The following is a 20,655-nucleotide window of genomic DNA, read 5'->3' on the forward strand; positions in this document are numbered from 1 at the left end:
ACATGTAAAAACGTTCTCCATTGCCTACCAAGATTTTTAAAATATAATTATTTAAATTTATTATTTATTATTTATTATTTATTACTTATTATTTATTAAACAACTTGATTATTCTTATAAAAAGTTTAATATAGGACTTTTTTTTAATTCTTTTGGATCTAAATTGGTATCTTAACTTGATAATTTTTCTTTTTTTTTTGTTCAATTTAATACTTAAACTTGTCAAATGTTATATATTTTACTTTTATAAAACAAAAACAATCAATGTATGATTGATATATGATAGATGACATTAGATTTCTTTTTCGTATTTTAAATGTTTAATTACTTTTAATTTATTTTCTTAAATTTATTTTTATTTAACATAATGATTTTATTTTTTGGTTTTTAAATCTCTTATTTTCTTCTTTGTTAAGCATAACTCAAAGTACAAAATTTGCACGGATTAGTATCATTTTTGTCATTAGATTCATGTTATTTGTCACATGTCGATAATATATTAGCTATTTTTATTTCCTCAAAAAAAAATATCACAATTAGCGTTTGGGGTAAATTGATAACATTTGACAAGTTTAGGTACTAAATTGAACTAAAAAAAAAAGCTTAGATACCAAATAAAGAAAAAGTGTCACGTTCAAGTACCAATTTAGACAAAAAAAAGCTTAGATGCCAAATTACGAAAAAGCGTCAAATTTATGTATCAAATTGGACAAAAAAAAAACTAAGTACCAACTTAGAAAAAAGTATTGAGTTAAAGTACCAAATATTATATTAAGCAAAAAAACGACTGGCTATCAACAACAAATGTTAAAATTTTTTGCTAGTTCATGTACTTTATGAAAGTTGTAGATTTAATCCTTATACTTTAATTTGGTCCTTTTTGGTCTCTATACTTCTCAAATTTTAAAATTTTAGTATTCACCAAAATGTGACGGTTAAATTCAATAAGTTCTATTATTTCAAAAATCTGATGTGGCAAATATATTATCATATGTGTAATGCCATCTCAGCTTGTTATTTTTACATATTACCTAATAAAAATCTAATTAATAGATAAGCGGATGACATTTTTATCAAGATTGAAATTTTAAAATCTAAAAAGTATAAAGATTTAGAAACGATCCAATAGAGAATATTGACTAAATCTATAATTGTACTCACAATACAAGACTAATAATTAAATTTAATCTAATAAATTTAGTTACTACTATTTAGATCACAAATAAAATTGACTAAATCTACAACTTTTTGTAAAGTATAGTGACTAATAACAGAATTTAAACTACAAAAATTCATGCTTTTGAGAAGAAAAAAATATCATTTCCGGGAACTTGGCAATAAGAAAATGTAATCCTCGTTTCTAAAAACCCCCTAATGTCCTCCTCTCTCAGAAACAAAAAATATCACTGCAACGAAACTGGAAAGCAGCTTCCCTCACCCCTATAAACTCAAAACCCAAATTCACAAAATAAAAGGGTTTTTTTTTTTAATCATTGTTCCCTTATTATTTGTAAAATTTATGAATTTTTTTATTTAAGTTATTATAGTTCTTGATATTAGGTCCTCATGTTAAGCTCCTATTCCTTCCACTGTGTCACTCAGTGCCCAGTTCTTGCACTTTCTTACTCCAAATTTCGTGTTCAGACCCGACCCTGTATCTTTTCTTTGAACCGGAGCTCCCGGGTCTTTGAATCCAATTTCAAGCTCACAAAGAACGTAAGTATAAATTCACAAGCTTCAGTTTTTTTTTTTCCATGTTTTAAAAAAGTTATTTTTAATGTTCAATTTTGGTTTTTTTAGACTCTGGAGTTCAAATTTGAAGTGGATTATACTTGGTTACCGAGAAAATGAAGGAAAAAGTTAATTGGAAGTTATAAAGTTGAAAAGTTTAATCCCTTTTATGCCCTCTTTTGGTTAATTTAACTTTTACCTAAATGAAAATTTTGTTTAATTGGCTAGTTTTTACCCTGAAGCTGAACTATGGTAAGTTTCACTATGTTTGGTTGCTGAGAAAATGGAGGAAACAGTTAAAGAGTAAATTATGTAGCAGGGAATTTGATGTAAACCCTGAAAGTTAGTAGCTTCAGGTGGTGGAGTTTTAAGGTTTCAAATTTTCAATTGAAAATCTCTTTCCCTTTCTTTTTTTTTTTTTTTGGTTTACTATCTATAGTTGTATACCATTATTGTAAAATCAGTTTCTGGTTTTGTTTTATTTTGGCTTTGATTTGCAGAAGTGGAAATTTTCATGCTTTAGGTATGATGGGTTCTCCCCAGAAAATCCGAAATCCGAATATATTGATCATTTTCTGCCTGAGGAAACAGTACAACCCGAGGTTGATAAGTCTAGCCCTCACAAAAGAGATTGGAAATCAACTCTTCCGGAGGTAATGCGTTATTTTAACTCGATTCTATGTTTATTTGTTTATGTGTGCAATCAATATTGCATTCTATTTAATCCGTACATCCACTACCAGCCATTACTGGATCAATGAATCTATTATGCCAGTCTGTTTATACGCTGGATGATGAATTTGTCAACTGATGGTTCAGTCTGGTATAATATTTGTGGGACAATTTAGGCGTTGATCATGTCTCCTAGGTGAACTTACTGGCAACTCATGAGAATTAGTTGTGGGCTATTCAACTGAATCATCTGTCTCTTGGCATATGAACTAGGTGGTTTCAGATCATGGAACTGGTAGAGTTGGTTTGGTTTATGTAGTTGTATTTAGTAGTTTTGAGTTAATGATTCGTCTATAACCCGTTTAGTGTCTAAGCTCACTATTGAAACTATATCAATTATTTCATCCATATATCATTGCATAACTAAATAAACTATCAAACTAACAAACCACAATATATTTGGACAACACTAATGCTTCCCTTACAAAAACAGATTTCATAATCGAAACAACCTAAACCTGTAAACTCATCCCTCCACGGCCACCTAAGTTCATCACAGTCCCACCATAATTGAAGGTCTTGCCTCTCTATAACCCAAATTAAAGTTGAATAGTCAACCCAAGCCATGGCTCACCATCACCAAGCCACATAAAACTGTCGCTTTACAACCCCTCACTAAACCCAATTGCCACCAATGAAACCAACAAGCTACCTGAACCCCACGGCAACCATCTTCCTTTTCTCTGTCCTAACAACCCGTCTGTCAATCCAAGACTAGCTATATCATCAACACAACTCTAAACCCTTTGCTCACCTCCACCATCAGTCCAACATAATAGGACTCTAAAACGCTTCGTTGCTACCTATACCCAAGAGCAAATCAATCAAACCTAAAAGAAAAATAAAAGATTGGTGGCAACTCCATCCATTGTTTTTCAAAATTTGTCTTGCAGACTCAAAAACCATTATGACAACCAATATAACTACTAAACCCATAAATGGTGGGACATGAACATGGGGCCTCAAAGCTCCTAGGGTATTCTCCTTGCCATTAAGCTGAGGCCTTATCCGCTATATCAAATAATTTATTAAATTGGGTTTAAGATGTTTGTTTTTATTTTATTTTTTCAATGTCTTGTTTGAAAATCAAAATAGCTTATTAATACAGAGAATTTTATAGGTTCAAGGGATATAGAATCCAAGTGTAGTGCAGAATTGTGATTATTTGGAATTTCTACATGTTTGCTAATCTCTTTACATTTTCTTTTCCCTTCTTTCATTTTATTTTATAGGGAAAATTATGAAATTGGTTGGTTATGATGCAGGCTACAGATGCAGTTTTAAGGGCAGTTGGCAGCAGGTGGACTGTACCATGGACCGCAGAGACCATTCTGAAGGTTAGTTTGTTTTACTTCATATTTGGTTGTAACATAATTGCCATATGCAACTGCGTTCTCAGCTTTTATAGATGTTAAGCTTGTTTTTCAATGATTTATACAGAAATAAGCACCGTAAGTCCATGAAATGCAACCACAACATCATATAGGGTAAAGTTGCCTACGGAGAACTGCCGAAATGACATGTAGAGAATGTTAATCCCTATTTTCTGTGCTCACACAGGTTATGCTTCTCTGGGTAGCAGCATTCTGGTTCATGGGGTCTTGGATAATTCCTTTTGCTGCTCACATGGCAGGGTTGAGCAAGGATTCTCTAACATTCAGGGGACAAGCCTTGTTCAGCCTTGTGACTGATGTAAGTGAAGGCCTTACCGGGATAGCAATACTTCACCGCTGCCTGTCTCAGTTTCATCCCCTTCCATCAGATTGGTTTAAATTCAGCTTGAGAGGAAAGTGGGTCTTCGATGTTGCACTAGGATGCCTCATGTTTCCCATCATCAACAGATTATCGCAATTCAACCTCAACTTGCTGCCTGTTATTCCCTCTGCACCTGTTACACTTTCAAGCGTTGAGCAGTCAATCTTAGCAAGGGATCCAGTAGCCATGGCACTATACGCAATTGTAGTTTCCGTCTGTGCTCCGATATGGGAAGAGATAATTTTCCGTGGTTTCCTTCTTCCTTCGTTGACCAAATACATGCCTGTATGGTGTGCTATACTGGTGAGTTCAGTTGCCTTTGCACTGGCACATTTTAACGTACAGAGAATGCTACCACTTATTTTCCTAGGAATGGTGATGGGTGTTGTTTTCGCACGAACGAGGAATCTATTGCCATCCATGCTTCTCCACAGCCTTTGGAATGGCTTTGTATTCTTGGATTTAATGAGATAAGCTCTATTATGCAAGTGAAAACATAGGTTTCGGATATGCTTCTTGCAAGGGTCTTAAGCATATTCTCGCAACACAATGAAATGCCTAGAAAATTTGTACAGATACAGATCCAGGCTATCAGTTCATATATGTTGTGCATAGCTTAAGAGAATTGCTTCATTATTTCTGTTTGATATTTAATAATAGCTAGGGCAGCAAAGAGAATGCAGATTATAACTCCATTTTGGCCTAAGGCAAAATCTCCTATCATTGTACTACCGTAAAACTACCTGTTTTAATCTCTTTTCATTATGGTAAATAACAATTCTTGATTGTTTGTTGTTTCATTTGTTGCTCTGGAAATGTAGTTGGAACATACACAAATTAAAATGATATAATAATAAAAATATAACAATATTAATATTTACTATTTAAAATTAAAAATAATAATTTTCATGTTATCTTTTTTTAACAATAAATATTATTGATTTTTTAATAGTATAAGAATTAAATTGATGACTAATTTAATCCAAGACTTAACAAGTACTTTTACCAATTAAAATAATTATATAACTCTAAATACAATTATGGAATAAAAATAATGTAGAAAGAATTAAAGAACTAGATCCATGTGCCTACCTTCCATTTATATCAGCATCTGCAATCTGCATGGAGATTCTTCCACCTTTTTTTTTTTTTTTAACTTGATAATAATAAAGGTAATTGGGGTGGCTACTTTTGCCCTGACATTGCCTTTTGCAAACCACTTACGAAATGTGTTTTGACAAAAAAGTTTATTTGTCATACTTGTTTTCAAAACCTACGCATTATAGAGGAGGCAAGCATGCAATGCAATGTGACAGTGGTTGGACACCATCAATCCAACATGTTAGCTTTTTGCAGCATCCTCCTATCCTAGGAGATTGCATTTTACTTTTTCTTTTTTGAACTAAAGAATTTTTTTTATGCATTTCCTTGGAACATAAAGACGAAATTAGGAGAATATAAGAAATTTCGGTTTGATTGAATCGAAACTCGAACAATTTCATTGAATCAAAATTCAAATAGGTTTTTGAAATTTAAATTTTCTCACCATTATTAATATAGCCTAGCCCTCTATGTTCAGGACACTCTCATCTCTAAAATAAAAATTATATATTTGGCTTTTAAATTTTATAAGTTATAAAATTATTAAATAGTAAAAATACGTTTTGCCCTTAAATAATAATTTTTATTTAATTTTTAAAATTATAAAGTTATAAGATAAATAAATAGTAAAAATATATTTTATCTCTCATAAAAAATTAACTTAATTCTAGCTCGGAAAAAAAATTTCCAACTTTACCCCTATTAATTTCCCTTCTTCCAATAGTTAAGATCTTATCCAATTTCTTATTTTTAAAACCCATTTTTTCAGGATGGTTTAAAATTATAATTTGACCTCATAATCAATAACAATGGCATCTTTCTTTTTGAAAGCCACGCCAAGCTTCATATTAGCCTCCATTAATTCATTAATTTATTTGATAAAAAAACCCTTATTCAAGCTTTCCAATAGACATAATTAGATTCACCTAAAAGTGCCAAATGTATAATTGAATATAATTAGATTCATCCAAATGTGGCAGATGTATAATTGAATTGTCTTTGTTTGTAGACTCCATTGTTGACTACCAAACATACGATTTCACCAATTATGTTAGGTGGGAGACCCTAATACCAATTGTAATTGTCTAACTAGGTTATGGTATAAGATGTGATCACAAACTTTGGCACAATTATAACACAACAATACAAACAAAGCAACCTAATCCACTCTAACCTTTGGATAGTTGAGAGTTCACTCTAGTACATTTAGTAAGAACTCTCCCCAACTCTCCTACTAAAGGATGTTAACTAATCACTCAAAATTGAATAAACAATAAAATGCCCTCAATAAAAGTTCTTTAATTATGAACATATAAACTCTCTGTAAGTATTACAAGGCTAGAACTTTAGTCTCACAATCCGTGCGACCTTAGATGATTTCTTAGATTCAAATCCACCTAAGTCAGGCTAACTTTCGCAAAATGAGAATTCTCAGTAGAAATTCTATGAGGCACTGAAAATAAAGTAAAAGCAACTTAAAACGAAACAACAGAAAATGCTATAAGAAAGCGATGCACAAGATGTTTTAGTAAATGTTCTCAATAGTATTCAATTAACATAGAGGATTATAACTGAGTGATTACAAACGAGGGAGAAGACCTCTAACTATAGTTGAACTCCCCTAAAATCAACATTACAAATTGAGTTATATCGACAGTCAACATTGAAGCCTATCTACAATTGAGATTCTTAAAGGATTAACTCAATTCTAGAAGAATACATATCTTTTAAGATTACTTTCCATATTTATGAAGGTAACCTTAATTTTCCTTAAGTGGTTCACTAGGCCACCAAAACTTCAAGTATATAGGCTTCTTCATATGTTTCACAAATTGGGTTAGTTCAAGTGGGTTGAATGAGTCTCATTTTATCAATTGACCTTTATGGAACACTTTGTACGCAATCATCACGGCTTTGATCTGCGACCTACAACCCATAAATTGCATGTATATACACTTCAAATAATCTCAAAATTATCTCTATGTAAAATGAGATAAATTCTTTTAATTTCAAAAGCTTTTTCATGTTGTTTTAGTTCCAAGCCTTTGCAAATAAATTATGTTCAAATCTTAGTAATATCTCTAAGGTTTATCTTAAACTTTAGGTCTCATACTTGAGGACTTTTTCAAAACTACTTGCCAAATTACCTTATGATATAAAAATAAGAATTGTTCAAGTCATATTTAGCATCAAACTCTTTTATCTTAAAATTTTCTAAATGTGTGATATCAAGTAGATAAATTTCTCACTATATATCACACGTTTTTGTTTCTTACAAGATAAATATATGGATAAGAATTAATAAAAGGCATAATAACTTATTTGACTCTTCAACTTTACAAAAAATTTATTTTAATACTCATTTAATTTATTTATCTATTTTAACATTTAAACTTGTATTTTTTATCAAATCACCTAAAAATAATATAAAAATTAAATAAATGAATTATGAGTTATAATATCAACATAACTTGTACTACTATACATTAAGAAATTGAGATAAAAATGATAATTTAAGTTAAGAGGTAAAAAAAAGCAATTAGTGAATATCAAAATTAAAAGTGGTAATAGAAATGAAAGGTTAGATTGGTATAAAGGAGAAAAGGGTGGTGATGAAGTAAAAGCGGGCGGCAATAGATCAGATCCTATGGATTTGGAGGTCCAGGTTTCATAGTTAAGAAAAGACGTCAGAACACTGAACCAAGCTGCAACTTGCAATTACACACATATGTACAGGGCAGATATAAAATTATGTTGATGAACGTCGTCAGTCGTCAGGCACATTGTGATTGGTACAAATGGTGGTGCTCTTGTCTACTTCTCACGTGCCTTTCACAGCTGTTTGATTGTAATGTAGTTAAAGCAGCTGCTTTGAAGTTCGAAGCACCAAATTCAGCACATCCTTTTTAGGTTGCCTAGTGTGGTTGTTACAGATACAATGCCCCCGTTTGATTCTGTCCCCCTTCGCCCATACCTCCATCACATCGCTGCCCTCATTTAATATTTTTTTAAGGAAAATTTCATATAGCTATGCTATTAATATTTAATTCTGGAATGATATATACTATCTTTAAAGAGTCGATGATCGGATGAATAGTTATTCAATTTTTTTCCTTTTTTTATAAGGTTATTTTATCATTTTAATTCATGTTAAATATAAAAAATTTGCACCTGATCTAATTTGTACCAAATTTTTATCTAATTATTTATTGGATTTTTGATTTCTTTAACCTTAAAAGTATACTTACTGTAATATAAATAATTAATAAAATTTTAATTAAAAATTAATAGAAATAATTTATTATAAATACTATACAATTGGATAAAATACCTGGTAAATGGAATGAAAAATTATCTGTGGTTATCCTGAAATTTGAAAATAAATTGATTATAATAATCTGCTGACAGGAATCTGGTACCACCCAATATCTTGATCCGGAAGGCGGAACTTGCTTTTAAATGGGTACTGACAGAACCGGACGCGTGTAGGAACCTTACAGGATCCAAAGCTGACCACACTTGGGCGACAACATTAGGCGACCGTTTCATTTCATGCACAACTCCCTTCGCAGTTTTGCGCCAAGTATTCCCACAAATTATAAACAAACTGTCCAACCGATTCATAAACCGTCAAATTACTGCCACCTATGCTAACCTCTTACTATTCCTCACTACCTATCCGCTTTCATATTTTTAAATTTTAATCCTTTACTCCGCTATCTAATAATCCATACTAATGGTATCACCAGCTCCCACTAACTTAAATTATTAAAATATATTCTAAATATGTTACTTATTAATTAGACATTAATTTATTTATAAAATTATTAAAATATTTTTATATACAAATTAAAATTTTATTTTATATTAAATCAATAAAAATTATTAAAATTTTAAATTTTAAATTAAAATGACGCATATTCAAATTTAACGAAAGTTTATTGAAAGAGGTATCTGATTTGAATTAAAAATCAAGGGATAATATTTTAAAATTCTTAAGATTACAAGGACTGGGGCAAAAATTAAATCTATTCATCTCTCCCCGTTGATTTCCTATTTAAAAACTTCAAAAAACGAGCGAACTGATAGAGACTCCATAAATAGCGGGAACCGACTCTACCGCTTTTCATCCGCCGCCATCCGCTGCTCTTTCCCTTTACCGGCGACGCCTCGCTGTCAAAGCATCCGCTTATCTCGTTTCGTTTTTGAATCAGCCACGAAAACAGTTGCAGATCAAAACAATTTTCATTTTAATTATAAAAAATTAAACTTCGGGTTTTTAAAAAAAAATTGTAGGCAAAGCAAATGGAACAAAAAAGCCTACTGTTATCGGCGTTGGGTGTGGGTGTTGGGGTAGGGGTAGGGCTAGGTCTGGCTTCGGGTCAGAACAAATGGACCGGAACCGGTTCCAATTCATCAACCGGCATCACTTTGGAGAGGATAGAGAAAGAATTACTTCGCCAAATCGTTGATGGCAGAGAAAGCCAAGTCACCTTCGATGAGTTCCCTTACTACCTCAGGTAAATTCCCAATTTTTTGAGCTCTATTGGCTGGAAAACAAGAAATTTTTGAATCACCTATATGAATATTTTTAACTTGCTTTATACAATTTTTTTTTAATTGTTGGAATGACGTTTAATTTTATGTGGCAGTGAACAAACTCAAGCATTGCTAACCAGTGCTGCCTATGTCCATTTGAAACATGCTGATGTTTCCAAGTACACAAGGAACCTTTCTCCTGCTAGTCAAGCTATATTACTATCGGGACCTGCAGGTTGATTGCCTGAAATCACAGGCGGCTATACTTGACATGTTTTTTAAGTGTTCATGGGGCTGTCTCTATAAGGCTGCTACTGACTGTGTCTGTGTTATTTCTTCTTTTTTTTTTTTTCCTTGGTAGAACTTTACCAACAAATGCTTGCCAAAGCTTTAGCCCATTTCTTTGAATCCAAGTTGCTGCTCTTGGATGTAACTGATTTTTCCTTAAAAGTGAGTATGTTACTCATTTTCTTCTTCCTTTACCATTAAGCTTCAAGTTTTAACATCCGACATTTAAGTGATTTACTTTTGTTACAGATTCAAAGTAAATATGGAAGTGGCCAAGAATCTGTAAGATTCTTTCTTCTTTTTGTTTAGGATGACACATCGAAATAGTTCAGTTCAACCCTGCTTTAGAGCTTTCCCTAACCATTGATTCTCTCATGTAGTCTTTCAAAAGATCCACTTCGGAGTCGACACTCGAGCGATTGTCTGGCTTACTTGGCTCATTTTCACTCCTTTCTCAGGAAGAGCCCAAAGGTATAGCAGGAAATGTTCTGGTTTCCATGGTATTGTGTACAGTAGTAGTGTGTATATCTCTGTGACCATGAACCATAAGTTATATTACAGGTACGTTGAGGCGGCAGAGCAGCGGTGTGGATATTGGGTCAAGGTATTGCGACATATATTCTCGATTTATCTTTTGAGAAATTTCATATCCAGGAGTATTCTGTTTATTCAATCTTTCTGGTTGTTGTAATTTCAGGGGAACAGAAGGTCCTCCTAAGCTACGTCGATATGCATCTGTATCAGAGAATATCAATAGCCTTGCTTCTCAATGCAGTCCAGGAAATCCAGGTACAATTGAAGTTCTTTTAATGATGATCTAGTCCTTTTATGGTTAGGAATAGAAATTTTCGGCAAAGCTATCGGAAGTTTAACCCCTAAGTGCAAGATCAACACTGTAAACCACTAATTTTTATTTCACAACCAATAAATATCCCTTTCTTCTATACCCTTCATTAGAAGTAGCTAACAAACGGTGCTGTCATCTGTATGAGAAAACAGTAAAAGAAAATTCTAGTGGACTGTAACGGGGTTCTTCTCAAGTGATCTGATTCTTCGTAGAGCTGAAACTATTAGAAATGCGAGTTATTGCAGTTGAAGAGCTTCGGAATCGTCTTACAATCCTTAATGAATAATACAGAAATCTTAAAGTTGAAGCTGGAAGATGTTAAACAACTCCGCTTTGACATTTCTTCAATCAATTATGTAAAATTTTCCAGGTTCTTATAACCGATCTAATCTTTTTTCCTCCTTTTTGTAGCTCCTCTGAGGCGAACAAGCAGTTTGTCTTTTGATGAGAAGCTTCTTATACAGGCTCTTTACAAGGTATTGTCATTTGGGAATGCATGCTAGTTGCAACAATGAATAATCTTATTTATGTATGTATGAAATCATCTCTTGTTTAAATGCAGGTGTTGATATATGTATCAAAAGCCAGTCCTATTGTGCTTTATCTTAGGGATGTCGACAAGCTCTTGTCTAGATCACAAAGGATTTATAATTTGTTCCAAAAGATGTTAAAGAAACTTTCCGGGAACGTGTTGATCCTCGGGTCATGCGTTGTTGACCTGAATAATGATGACAGGGAATTTGACGACAGGTTATCAGCCATTTTCCCTTACAACATTGAGATCAGGCCCCCAGCAGATGAAAAACATCTTGTAAGCTGGAAATCTCAGCTAGAAAAGGACATGAAGATGATCCAAGCTCAGGATAATAGAAATCACATCATGGAGGTGCTCTCAGCAAACGATCTTGACTGCGATGATCTAGATTCGATCTGCATTGCAGATACAATGGCCCTCAGTAGATACATAGAGGAGGTTGTCGTATCCGCCATTTCTTATCATTTGATGAATAATAAGGACCCTGAATACAGAAATGGGAAACTCGTGATATCATCAAAGAGGTCAGATTAGTTTCTCATGCTCGGTTTTTGTTACCATTAACGTTACATTTTTTAATTTGGTCATTTTGATGCAGTTTGTCGCATGGATTGAGTATATTCCAGGAAGGGAAGTCCATTGGTAAAGACACATTAAAACGGGAACCACAATCCGAAACATTGAAGGTGTTTATACTTTGCTACCTGCCTTTTACATTACCTAAAGGAGGAATTAAATGGTAGGTTACTAAGCTTACCTGCCCATATTGGTCTCTATGTAACTGTAGGAAACAGGAGCTGGTTCAGTAGGTGTGAAGCTAGAATCAAAATCCGGCAGCAAAAATCCTGAAAAGAAGAGTGAAACAACCCTTCCGGCAACAAAGGCCGAGGGTGAAAATCCTGCTCCGGCCTCAAAAGTTCCGGTGAGTTTTTTGTCTTCCTTTTAGATACATTTTGTGCATGATAAAACTTCTCTGATATCCAGTTCCTTCGGTATCCCATTTTCTCATTCTTTTTGTGTCACTTTGTACTTGTTCTAATTGCTGCAGGAAGTTCCTCCAGACAATGAATTTGAAAAGCGAATAAGGCCTGAGGTCATACCGGCGAAAGAGATCGACGTTACATTTGCAGACATTGGTGCGTTAGAAGAGACCAAAGAATCACTGCAGGAGTTAGTGATGCTTCCTCTTCGAAGGCCAGACCTTTTCAAAGGTGGTCTCCTAAAGCCTTGCAGGGGAATATTGTTGTTTGGTCCTCCGGGCACTGGAAAGACAATGTTAGCAAAGGCCATTGCTAAAGAAGCTGGTGCAAGCTTCATTAATGTATCCATGTCTACTATTACTTCAAAATGGTTCGGGGAAGATGAGAAGAATGTCCGAGCTTTGTTCACATTGGCAGCCAAAGTCTCACCAACTATTATATTCGTTGATGAGGTAGATAGCATGCTAGGGCAGAGGACTAGAGTCGGAGAACATGAAGCCATGCGAAAAATAAAAAATGAGTTTATGGCTCACTGGGATGGCCTCTTGACGAGGCAAAATGAACGTATCCTAGTTCTTGCTGCAACCAATCGGCCATTTGACCTCGATGAAGCCATAATTAGGCGTTTTGAGAGAAGGTAGATAAGGATCAAGTTCTATGCATCTCTAACAAGAAGATTGGAACGCTTAATTGTGGTGTTATTTACTAACCCTCGAGTCATTCTAACAGAATCATGGTGGGACTTCCGGGTGCAGAGAACCGGGAAAAGATTTTTCGAACTCTTTTGGGAAAAGAAAAAGTAGAAGATGGTCTAGACTTCGCTGAGCTGGCATTAATGACAGAAGGATATACCGGAAGTGACCTTAAGGTTAGCATTTTGAGAAGATGATAGTTTTTAGATGAATAGTTTAAAAGTATAATCACCGTCATTTCCTGTTTAAAACAGAATTTATGCACAACCGCGGCTTATCGGCCAGTTAGAGAGTTAATACAGCAAGAGAGATTGAAAGATCTGGTGAGTGCATAATTTCCTTTTCAGGTGCCCGGAAAATAAATGCACTTTTTGTTCTCTAATAAATTGCCCTTTGCAGGAGAGAAAACAAAGAGTTGTTGAAGTACAAAACAAAGAAGATGGTGCAGAAGAAAGAGTCATTACCCTAAGGCCATTATCTATGGAAGATTTCAGGCAAGCAAAGAATCAGGTAACCCCTAAACAGAATCATAGTCAAATGACAATAATAGCATGTTAAAATTGCGAAGAAAATTATCTGTTGATTGTTTTATTTATGCTCCATTTTCTGGTTGGGCAGGTGGCGGCTAGCTTCGCATCTGAGGGAGCTGGAATGAATGAGTTAAAACAGTGGAATGACTTGTACGGAGAAGGGGGTTCAAGAAAAAAGGAGCAACTATCTTACTTCCTATGAAGGGGTTCGTTTTACAGTTACAGACACCGCAAGAAGAATTTTAACAGAGAAACCATGATTGAAGTCATCCTTCATTGACGACCAGATGAAATACTGACTAAAGAACAAGCAAGCAAATCGATGCTAACCGGGAGAAGCAAAAGCCAACCTGAGAATCTATCTATCCTTGTTGCTAGCCAAGTCCTGTTATGATACAAGAAAAGGTTTGTAATATTATTTTACAGTGGTTTGTGTTGTACCCGTACGAGTGTATTAACTTAAAGAGCTTGTTAAAGGGATTAGGGTGATAAAGTACTACATACCATTAGTGTCTGTTATATTTCAAGCCAAAACAAAGGCGTGGAAATCTAGTCTATATCAACAGCTTTGATTCCGTTTATTGATGATATAATTTGCAGTATCCTTCCAGAAGTTCCTATGACATCCCTGGGCAGATATTATACTCAAAAACAAACCAATTCATTTCGTTTTTATCATCGTTATAAAAGGCTTGTTCGATTTAATTTTTTTAAACACAGGCAAACATGCATTAATCCAGTGGAATTAAGTGTGCTGTGAGATTGTTTAGGAAGGACATACAACTAGACCTGACAATTCTAAGCCAAACCTGAAAACTGATCCGATGAACCGAAAGTGACCAAAACCTAAAATGGCCTGAACACCTAATGATCCGACTTACACCCAAAATGACCTGAGCTTGAAACATTCTGAATCCAAAACTGAGCAGAACCAGAACAACTAAAATACTATATTAACCTTCTAACGAAAGCAATAGCAGTCTATAAAAGATAACGGGGTCAAACAGTCCCCAAACATACAAGCAAAGTGAATTATTCAGTAGGATAACTAGAAAAAATTCCAAAGAACTTGCAATTCGGTGTACAATCCATTAATCAACATGCAATAAAATAACATATTGTCTCACATAGCATATAAATCCATGGGACAGCTCCCATGTATGACAGCAGAACCAAAGATGTTAAGAAAAAAAAAAAGTTTCCATATTCATCATCATTTTGAACCCAGTTACTACAAAAGAAAAGGATAAAAGCAGGATTCTAACTGATACTGGATAAAACTCAACAACTTCATGAAATACAGTCCTCTGAACCTAGCAGCATCAACATCCTGACCGGTAAACTAATCCTTCTTCTTTTGCTTTAACGGTCCCATAGGAATCTTACTTAGAACTTTTGCATCAAACACTGCATACTGCTTCTTAATCTCATGCATTGCTTTCTCGGCAAAGGGATCCACCTTGTCCTCATACTTCTCGTACAGCACAGGTACAGTGTGAAGTACTACGAAGACTGTTTCGCAAAAGAATTTACATTAAACCAGGAAATTAGAACATTTAAAAGGGGAAAAAACAAAGCGCTTGAAGGCAACTTCAATACCTATATAGAACAGCGTCAAGAAGTTGCACCAACTTCCCACAATAGACAAGACCCATAATCCAGCAATAACCTGAACAATCACAACGCCGTTCCAGTATTTTCATATAAATGAAATGGACTGTCATGAATGAATAACGGAAAATGATGGCCAAGCAAAAAAACCTAGTATTAAGTATAAGAGAAACAAGAAAATAACATACAGAGAGGAACATCTTAAGATCTCTTCCTAATGCAATATCCCGCAGGACAGCGAAAGCCCGGTTAATCTCAAACCTAAGTGCCATGGCAAACTCTAAAACTGGTTCCTTAGGGATTTGAACTTCCGGGATATGCGGTGTAGACCTATTCAAAGAAAAAAAAAAAAACATTTACATTACTACTATGAGCAGAAACAAACAAACCTGAGTCCGAATAAAAACCCAATATGGAAAATAAATGCAACAGCTTACTTGTTGATGAACTGAGTAGCATTTGACCACAAGAAGAGCAATGCAAGAGCAAGTATCAACAAGTGACACACTAGAGTGAGCAGGTGATATTCAAGCAATTCAAACAAAACCCATATCACAGTTGCAACACCAAGCGCTCCTGCTGAGATCTTTTTGTTCCTCCACAGTAAAATGTCGGCCGCTATCACACACATACACCAATTTCATCACATAATTTTATCATCGCAGGGGGCTATTGATAATCAATAATACCAAGTATTGAAATTTATAATAAAATAAGATAATCCTAGGATTTGTGCGCACTCACAAAGAAAAAAAAAATGAACTTTACCAAAATTAATCCATAAATTCACTTAAAGATCTACAGATTCACTGATCAAAAAACATAATTAAGCTCAAATATCACTAATTAATCAAAATTAAAAGCTAGATGCAAATCACTAAGTCAGATCTAATTACTCTCTCATGACACAAAATAAAAATAACATCTGATTCTAAATGAAAATCAGAAAATTTAAAAACCCAGACTTGTAAAAGACCTTAATTTAAGAATTGAAGAAAAAGGAGGGTCCTTATAACATACGTTTGCCTCCACCGAAAACATGGTGGACGGGCTTTTCTCTTCCAAAGAGACGAAACACCTTGTCCTTGATCGAAGATTCCGATTGCTTGTCGTCATCGGAATCCGACGACGATGACGATGAATCATGACCATGGATCTTCTCCGCTATCTTTTCCATCAAAGATTCCTCGTGCTTCTTCTCTTCGTGCTCAGCCATTTTTTTTTCTTTTTTTTTTCCACACAAATTCTTAAAAGAAAAAAAATACCAACTACTCGCTTTGAAACGTTTTTGAATATTGAAAGAAAAAAAAAACAGAGAAATGTAAGATTTGAGTGTTGTTTGACTTGTTTTCTTTGAAGCTCTTAGTATCGGGTTTTGTGGCTATAGAGGGCGTGAGTGTGTACACGTTAGATTTAATCTAGACCGTTTACTGAAGGTGTTTTAAATCTGAACCGTTTCATATGTTGGAGATTGACGACCGTTTGATTTTCTTGATGAAGAAGTTCGTGTTTGATATAAACCGACTAATAGTATTTGCACACGTGGAGTGAGCAGGTGATTTGTATTAAATAAACTATAATATTTGGCAATTTTAACCTATTTACAAAATTTAAATTTTTTATTTTTTATTTTTTAAATATCAAAATCTAGATGTTTCTGATGGGAATTAAACATGTTTGTTAGACCATTAGTTTGGGGGCTACCCATCAATTGTAATAATTAATAGGTTAAAATGTAATATAGGTCCATGTATTCTTCACAAATTTAAATGTTAGTCCTTATATTTTTATTTCCATTAATTTTGTTTTTTTATTTTTTAAATTTTAAAATTCAAGTTTAATTATTAACATTGTTAAATTTGTTAGTATGATATTTGAAATAAAAAATTTCACTCGATAATAATATAATTAAAAATAACGTCAGTAATGAACCTTAATTCAACAAAATAACTTTAACAGTATTAATAGTTAAATTTAGATTTTGAAATATAAAAATAGAGAGAATACATTTCTAAAATAAAAGTAAAAATTTAAATTCTGAATTTACAAAACATAAGAAGATTCATGACATATTTTAATACAACATATCATAGCTTTTATTTTTTATTATATATATATTTAAAGAGTGGTAACTACAAAAACAAAACAAAAAAGAGAGTAAAATATAAATTATTTTTAGGACTAATTGGGTGATGGTGTATGAAAAATGTTGAGGGGTCGAGTCTCTTATTTAGAGAAGTTTTGAAAATATTATTTTTTTAGTAGTTGATTAAACCCTCAAATAGTGGAGGTATTGTGCTCGAAATGTATATACTCGGTTTTGTATCGGGTTTTTATCTCCTTACTTTATGTAGAGCTCAAAGGGAGAATGCTTAAATTCACCAAGATAATATTTTATCATTTGGGATTGACAGGTTTAGATAAGTAAAAACACTAAATCTTTTAAATTGAATAAATATTTGAATAAAATAATTATGATGTTTTAAACTAAATTTTCCATATCTCGCATGTTGGAAATCAAAGTTAACAAGAAAGTGTGAAATGGGGAAATGAAGATGTAAGGATAAAAAAAAAAAAAGTCAAAAAATAAGATCCAAAAACCTGATTTAGATCCTCTTTCTTCACGTGATATTGATCACCCTACATATGTGACAACAACATTCAGACAAACTGCAATTCGATGAATAATACATAAATCAATCAATACTTCCAAACCAATTGAAATATATAAATTAAAATAAAATTATATATACTTTTTTATTGATTTTATCCATTTCCATTTCTTTTTAACCTGTAGTTTGAAGGGGACGATTAGGGTTTTTTTTTTTTCTTAATTTGAAAAATTTTGAATAAAATAATTAATTCTAAAAAATAAATTTTGAATTAGGCTCCTTAAGTTTTGTATTATAGTTGAAATTAAGTTTGGGGTATGGGTATCGGGTAGTGATATAAATGAAAAATGATTTGGATTTAGGGTGAGTTTGGATGAGCGGTGCGTTTATCTGCGGTTAGTGTAAAAACAGTGGTGGTGGTGAAATTAGATACTGTAGTGATACTGTAGCGTGAGATAAAAAGTAAGCTAAACGCACTGCACCGTACCCAATTGCTCATCCAAACTAAGCCTTAGTATCATGCTGTCCAACTGAAATGTGGTCTCCTATCACTTTAGGACTCACAAACCTTTAATAGGAGCGAATCATTTTCAGGGGCGGCTTCGAAGGCTGCTAACCCTATTTTCTTAAAATTTGATTTTTTTTATTATATAAAATTTTATATTTAGTATCACTCTCCCAAATTAATAAATTATTAATTTAATTTTTTAGAATTTATAAGAAATATATACTATTGAAATTGTGAAATTATATTTTAGTACTCATAAATAACCACCTCAAAAAATATTCCAACTTTTGCCCTTAATCATTAGACTCACACGCACACATTATAGCGAACAACACTCCTATGATTCAAACTCAAACAATTTTTAAGAAAGATGATCATCCAACCAATTAACTTATCACTTAAAATTTATTTGTCGGAACAAATTTTAATTGGTTTGGAGAAAAAAAAAAGGGTATCTAATGAAGAAGATGATAAAAATAAGAGTGTCTAAAGAGCATATCCTCCTCAAAAAGTCTCTAAAAATTTATGTAAGAGAGATTTTTTCGAGTCAAATTTTGAATCATTAAAACAGATCAAACTTCAAATCAGATTATGATATATTTTATTATAATTCTACAACAACACAAAAATACTGCAAGAAATGACATTGCAGGGAAAAAAACTAATAGGTAGTCCTACAATACTAAACAAAGTAGAAGGAAAAACAAAGAGTATAGAGATTACCTCATTTGAAGGTTGTAAAGAGAGAAAAAAGCAATGCAGGGCAATATATACATAGCAGCTTGTACATGGATACTCTTTCTGAATAACAAAGATTTTGAGCTACAAAATGCCTGCAGCTCTTCATTGACCATATTTGAAGCTAATTTTTGGGTGTTGTTCCATTTTTTTCTGGTTTGACCAATACAACCATGTTTTGAGGGCATGAATCTGGTAGGAATAAAGGGGCAATGTTGTCAATGTCGACTTCTCCATGTGAGTTTAAAAGAACATTAAAACGAATATGCGCTGGGTACCATCTGCCCTTTGCCTCATCTTATCTACAAACTAAATTAATTACATTTGTATATGTGGAATTTCAGACCCAAAAAAAAAAAAAAATACAAATTTGGGCCGTTTTAAGAACTTAAAAAGCATGCCATAACCCATGGCCCTGTCTTTAGAACTGGCGAAGCACAAATGGGTTTAAATTTCTTTTGCCAATTTACTCATTTTCTTTTTAAAAATTTGGTCATCAAATTAAAAAATAAATAAATTAAATTTTACCATCAATTTTTGAAAAAAGTTGAAATTATATTTTTAATGAAAATGCTGTCTAAGATATTAAATATTTAAATATGACATGTTGCATGATAATTCATATGTACATCATTATTATATTTCTATTTTGAAGTTTAATATATTTTTATTTTTATAATTTTTAAAATTATATGTTGGTGTGATATATAATGTCATTTTAGCAAGAAGTGTATATAGATTATCACACAAGTTGCTACGCTAACTATGTTAAAAATTTAATGTTTTAAATCAATTTTTATTTAAAAATAAATCTTTTTAAAGATTAATAACCAAATTTAATTAAAAAATAAGAATCAAATGGATAAGAAGGAAAACTAAGTTTATCCTTATGATGGGTTTGAAACAAGTAATATTGTGTCACTTTTATATGACCCTTTTCGTACTTGCATGAATGATGCCTAATATAAGCCATCTCAACTCAGATGGAGGTTCTGCAAATTTATGAAGTCCTGGATCCTTGTTCAACGAAAGTTTCACCATTCACCATTTCAAACAACTCTAATCCTTCTTACCCATGCTTGGTTGCTACAATCATTTCCATTCACTACAGCAAAACTGACTTTTAGCGGACTGACTTTTAGCGGCGTTTTTTAAGTCCTTTAGCGGCACTTTTACAAGCGCCACAAAAAACGCCGCTATAGATGACGCCACAAAAGTTTGCTAAAAAACGCCGCTAAAGGTTATGGATTTAGCGGCACTTTTCTTACGAACGCCGCTAAAAGTTGCGACCTTTAGCGACGCTTTTTCCATAAACGCTACTAAAAGCCGGGACCTTTAGCGACGCTTTTTCCACAAACGCCGCTAAAGGTCATAAAAATTAAAAAAAATAAAATATTATAAAATATTGTAAAAGTCATGAAAAATATAAAAAAAATTAAAATTCATTATCAAAATA

General features: G+C 33.1%; 3 protein-coding genes across 4 annotated transcripts; 2 read left to right on the forward strand and 1 right to left on the reverse strand.

Annotated features, from left to right (window-relative positions):
• The first annotated feature begins 1,300 nt into the window (after window positions 1-1,300).
• On the forward strand, window positions 1,301-5,018 carry LOC108463568 (uncharacterized). The gene is made up of 4 exons (XM_017763496.2): window positions 1,301-1,716; window positions 2,232-2,384; window positions 3,729-3,800; window positions 4,024-5,018. The coding sequence occupies exons 1-4, from the start codon at window positions 1,567-1,569 to the stop codon at window positions 4,690-4,692; spliced, it is 1,044 nt and encodes a 347-aa protein (XP_017618985.1). The 5' UTR covers window positions 1,301-1,566; the 3' UTR covers window positions 4,693-5,018.
• Window positions 5,019-9,322: 4,304 nt separating this feature from the next.
• Window positions 9,323-14,323, forward strand: LOC108466955 (uncharacterized). The gene is made up of 16 exons (XM_017767358.2): window positions 9,323-9,839; window positions 9,972-10,093; window positions 10,220-10,308; window positions 10,396-10,428; window positions 10,527-10,617; window positions 10,708-10,750; window positions 10,844-10,935; window positions 11,405-11,469; window positions 11,556-12,052; window positions 12,127-12,214; window positions 12,316-12,450; window positions 12,577-13,145; window positions 13,238-13,376; window positions 13,455-13,523; window positions 13,600-13,710; window positions 13,819-14,323. Exons 1-16 carry the CDS (start codon window positions 9,625-9,627, stop codon window positions 13,930-13,932), a joined length of 2,472 nt encoding a protein of 823 aa, XP_017622847.1. The 5' UTR covers window positions 9,323-9,624; the 3' UTR covers window positions 13,933-14,323.
• A 465-nt stretch (window positions 14,324-14,788) lies between these two features.
• LOC108466958 (reticulon-like protein B3) lies at window positions 14,789-19,323 on the reverse strand. Of its 2 annotated transcripts, none has more exons than XM_017767359.2 (6): window positions 19,185-19,323; window positions 16,362-17,981; window positions 15,779-15,959; window positions 15,530-15,671; window positions 15,330-15,399; window positions 14,789-15,242 (listed from the first exon to the last, which is right to left on the reverse strand). In XM_017767359.2, exons 2-6 carry the CDS (start codon window positions 16,555-16,557, stop codon window positions 15,073-15,075), a joined length of 759 nt encoding a protein of 252 aa, XP_017622848.1. In that variant the 5' UTR covers window positions 16,558-17,981; window positions 19,185-19,323; the 3' UTR covers window positions 14,789-15,072. The 2 variants fall into 2 exon arrangements, with proteins under 2 accessions (XP_017622848.1, XP_052884355.1); XM_053028395.1 differs by having other exon boundaries at window positions 16,362-18,011; window positions 19,185-19,282.
• Window positions 19,324-20,655: the final 1,332 nt, after the last annotated feature.

The sequence above is a fragment of the Gossypium arboreum genome, chromosome 1 (assembly GCF_025698485.1).
Source record: "Gossypium arboreum isolate Shixiya-1 chromosome 1, ASM2569848v2, whole genome shotgun sequence".
Lineage (NCBI taxonomy): Eukaryota > Viridiplantae > Streptophyta > Magnoliopsida > Malvales > Malvaceae > Gossypium > Gossypium arboreum.